This window comes from Parasteatoda tepidariorum, chromosome 5, assembly GCF_043381705.1.
Source record: "Parasteatoda tepidariorum isolate YZ-2023 chromosome 5, CAS_Ptep_4.0, whole genome shotgun sequence".
In the NCBI taxonomy this organism is placed as follows: domain Eukaryota; kingdom Metazoa; phylum Arthropoda; class Arachnida; order Araneae; family Theridiidae; genus Parasteatoda; species Parasteatoda tepidariorum.
Window position 1 is genome coordinate 14806989 of NC_092208.1, and position 4941 is coordinate 14811929.

Consider the following 4941-nt stretch of genomic DNA (forward strand, 5'->3'; position numbering starts at 1 on the left):
CATTTTTTATTTTAACTTTCATAATTTTTTCATCCAGATAAAATTAATTAATTATTTTTTAACTCAAAACCCTTCAGTATAATGAAGTAAAATTGAGGAATGAAAAAATAAATGTCGAATCGAAACTACTTTTTTTTTTCAACAACTTTAGAAAAAAATAAATTCATTTTTAATTTTTTTATACTGATTCATTTTTATTTATATTTGTCTATATATAAAAGTCTGAGCTGTTTTGAAAGTTTTTATTTAATGAGTTGATCCCAATTAGAGGGAATGGAATAAATGGTATATGACCTGGAATTTAAGTAAATTTTTTTTAAGAAATTCATTTTATTATTAACTTCAAAAATATTTTCTCGATTTTTTTTTTTTTTGATGAAATGTGAATAATGCTAAACCCTATCCTTTTTTATTTTAACTTTGATAATTTTTTCTTCTAAATAAAATTATTTTTTAACTTTTAAAAAAAAGAACCTGTGCACAACTGTTCTGTCAGAATAAAATTCTTTCATTTTAAAGATTAAAGAAAAGAAGAAAAAAAAAAAAAAAGAAAGAAAGAAAGTGATCTGAACAGCATTTCAAAAACATTTTAAAATTCAGTATAATGAATTATTCATTCAGAGAAGCTTATCAATCAGAAAAACAATCTTATAGAAGTAAATTATGATTAAGTAAGTTACTGTAAAATGGTCTTAGCAACAGTATAATGCAGTAGTTGCAGACAATTTGCGAGTATTTTTTTCATCGCGTTTGATGGCTTAGCACCAAATTTGTCTTTTTTCTTCTTTTGGTACACTAAAAAATTAATTTATTTGGCGTGTTTAATGTAAAACTATTGCACATGGTACAATGCAACACTTGTAGTTTTTGCTTGGAGCCATTTTTCAAAATTTATACTCGGAGCGGCATATGCTTTCACCGTTTCACATGATGGGAGTCGTGGTTGTACTATACTGTCACGTCATCAGAGTGTATGGGAAACCTAGCAGCGATTTAGGGGGCGGAGCTAATCGAGCGATTTTAACTTTTAATAACATAATAACTAGTTATCGTACCGGTCTGAAATTGGTGTCTATCTTTATAAAATGGCATAATGTTTCATTTTAAAACATAAAAAAAAGCATGCAGGTTCTTCATTTACTATACAGGGAGTCTTCGGTCGGCAGGGATCGAACCCACGACATTGCCGAATCCTGGAAAAACCAATTATTATAAGCATTCTTTTGGGGTAAAACTGTTTAGTTTACAATTCAATCATATTTGTTTATAGTTGAATTTGTTTTGCTTACCATTAATGAATATTTGTTAATAGTTGAACGTTTTCAACTTTTATTTCGTTGACTGTTTTGCAATTCGCTTCGTTTGGGGACTTGGCTCGCGTTTGGTTCATAATTGGCGACATTTGCGCCCAGCTAACGGAAAAGTACCAAAATATGCGCAGATTAAAGTGGCTCAAATTACTAAATGGAAATCCTTCGTTATTTTTTAAGAGTCATTACTAACAAACTCAACTGTCAATGGAGTGAAGGCTGAGAGAGAAATTTCTAAATATGTTTTTAATTAATTCTTACAGACCAATTAATGATGGATAATTTCTGTAATTCACAATTTCGTGCCAGGCTGTCACCCAGCCTGTTTTTAAGAAGTATAGCACGTGCTATTTTAAACATTTCTATTCATTTTTTTTCAGGCAAAATTATGTCAATTCAGTTTTTGAAATAAACGTTTTAAAAAGGTAAAGTATTTTATATTTAATTTTTTTAAACATTTTTAGGACTTTTGTGTTTATTTTCTTATCCAAAATAAACAATAGCAAAATCATCGTGTTATCGTTTTATATTTTTGAGATAAAATCCGTAAGAGTTCTAAAAATTACCAATCACTACTTTTCATTACTTAATGGAGTAACATCTTCCTTTTTTTTCTTTCTTTTTTTTAATAAGTTTAGTGCGATAAATTGGTAACCTACAAACCAAAATTTAACCTAAAATTAAAAACAAATTACAACAAAAAAGACGAAAAAAAAGAATCTTAAAATACTGTTCCACCGAAAAGAAAAAAAAAGCAACGAAGTAAAGTTATATATTATTCTTATAATATTTCTATATGCTGAAGCATATAACAATATATTTATTATTATAATATGCATCAAAAATAAAACATAACCTGTGATTCAAACCTCCAAAATATACAACTATTTTACATTCTTTGTTCGAATAATAAATATAATGGAAACTAAGATCTCGCGACTAATTCGAATCAATTCATTTAATATATAAACGTTAAAAATAATTTGAAAAAAATTAATGATTCTCTAATAATTTCATTTACCTATTGTCAACTTAAATTTATTTCAAAAATATAATGAAGGATATAAATATCTGAATATAAGTTAAAAATTATGCAATAAAAATTGTTTACAATCATTAGTAATATATATTCGAACTGAAAATTGAACTAGAAAAGAAAAATCAATATTTTAACCAATAACCAATGTATAAACAATGTAATACTAAAACCCGTCGTGACACAACAGTAAAAAAAAAAAACAAAAAAAAAAAANAAAAAAAAAAAAAAAAAAAAAAAAAAAAAAAAAAAAAAAAAAAAAAAAAAACACTGAACTTCGCGTTGTAGTATAAAGCAACTTCATAATCATGTTTCCTTAAATACGAATGAAACATAAATTACAAATTAAACTTTAATAAAATAACTAATTAAACGAATTAACATTAAATTTTTGCATCAAATTACTTTACATTAAATTAAAAATTATACATAGTGGAAATGGATAAATAACTGAGAGTAATGTGAACTGCTTATTACAAATATAATAATCGAAATGTGATGGTAATAACTTGTAACGCCTGCATAAATTTAAATTCAATATAATTATGCATGCAAGTGGAAAGTTATTATAAATTTTAACAATAAATTAGGGATAAAATAATTTCATTAGAGCTGGATCTTACCGAACTAGGATACTGAAATATCTGTAATTTATCCGCTGGACCACGTGCAGCATTTAGAATCACACGTTTTGACTTGCAAACCTTACTCCAACACTCACAAAGCGTACGAGCTGACAGGTGTAATAATGATTTCCATTGGCTTGTCGAAACGGAACTATGACGTCCCTTTCGACAAGTCATGACCTTCTAATGACCTGTCCATCTCATGACGTTTTAATGGAGGTTGTTTCTATTGGATACTAAAACTTTCCAACAGGAAGAAAAATCTGTCCATTTCAAGAAATCCAAAGAATGGAAGAAAAAACCATTTAATGATCCTTCCCTAAAATTTAATGAAATTATATATTTCATTATTATATCATACTTTAAATATCATACTTTTTGATGATGTAATTTCATACTCTATAAAATTATATCATACTTTGAAATTAACAGTAATTTTTCAAATGCATGGTTAGTGATTATTTTAAATTTTTTCTATGATTAGAAGTAATGGTGAAATTTAAACAAAAGGGAACAAATAATCATACTTTAATAATTTCTAAAATTTGTCAACACGAAAGGTTTCAGGATTATGGTTCCTGACCCATACTAGCGATGATTCTAGGAAAAAAAGGTATCGGAAGAAAAGGTACGGAAAAAAAGTCCCGGAAAAAAGGCCCCCGGAAAAAAAAGGTCCCGGTAAAAAAGGTACCTGTGTAGGGAAAATTCTGTAGGGGAAAATATTTGAAATGAGAAGATTAGTTTGAAGCGCTTTTTGCTGTTCCGTGCATGGTTTTTTTTTTTTTTTTCGTGTGTCGCGCGTTTTCAAAGTCAATAAACATCCAACATTTAAATCCTCCCAACTTCCCCGATTGGCTACTTTAAGCCTCACATTAGCAACTTCTTCACAAAATATAATTTAAAATAGAGAATAACAAATTTTTCACTTAAAAAAATTACAAAAAAAAAGTAAAACATTATTGAAAAATTTAAATACTAGTATCTTCCGGCTTTAAAAAATAATCAAAAAAGAATAAATAAATGAAATAAAATTTAAAAAAAGAGCGTAATGCAACCAGCCCATACCCTTCTCCTTCCCACAATGATCTAATCTGAATTATTACAGATAAAAAGAATATTCATTGAAAGAGCGAGAAGCATTCATGCTGTCCAGAAAGCGAGAAGGGAAATTCCTATGGAGGTACCTTTTTTTCCGTCTACCACTAGCGATATGGTGTGTTCTAAGATGGGACACAGAAACTTCTTGGGTTATAACGAAAAAACTTTTTTTTATTTTTAAGCTTAAGTTTCTTGTGGGAAAATTTTCATGTGGCATCGTTCTTTTTCTTTTTATCTCACCTCGCATTTTATTAAAGGGGGCCGTTAAAATATTTCATAAATACCTTGATGGTACTTATTTAAGTACTTACGAAGTTACCGCTTATTTTTACTGCCAAGGAGGAGTGTGGGCAACGCTAACGTGAAGCAATTGAAATTCTATTTTTTAATTTTTAATGCAAAGAAATTAACAAAAATTTGGAGAAACTTCCCTCGCAAAACTTTAAATTTTGAAACAAAAGTTAATTAAGGAAAAGAAAAATTTAAAAAAATATTTCATCGGGAACTAATTTTAAAATTAATTTAAAAGTAAATTTCGTTTAATGCAAAGCAATATCTTAGATTAGAATATAAACTTAAATTTAGATAACAATGGTAAACATGGAAAATAAGCATATAAATAATACGTAAGAGTGATTTACGTAAGGTTTAAGTATTGAAGGAGCATACTATTCGCTTATTTTTGATGACTAATTACAATGAAATGCATGCATTCTTATTCATTTCTTAAATTTTCCATAAAATATTTATTGTATAAAGTAATCAGAAAAACCTGAAATTGACAAAGAAGCGAGTGATCATTATATTTAGGAAACTTATTAACGAGTAATTATTTCCCAGTAGTGGCTTGAAGTCCCTCCAGATTCAAATC

The 4941-nt window shown here is 27.7% G+C and overlaps 1 protein-coding gene across 4 annotated transcripts in view; it reads right to left on the reverse strand.

The window, feature by feature from the left end:
* The window catches only part of LOC107452458 (kinesin heavy chain), a 40018-nt gene extending 36854 nt beyond the window's left edge, over positions 1-3164 (reverse strand). For all 4 annotated transcript variants that reach the window (XM_071181111.1, XM_071181114.1, XM_071181112.1 and 1 more), the window contains exon 1: positions 2970-3164. In XM_071181111.1, coding sequence (XP_071037212.1) covers positions 2970-3149 — 180 coding nt within the window. In that variant the 5' untranslated portion in view covers positions 3150-3164. The remainder of the gene's footprint in view (positions 1-2969) is intronic.
* Between the last annotated feature and the right edge of the window lie 1777 nt (positions 3165-4941).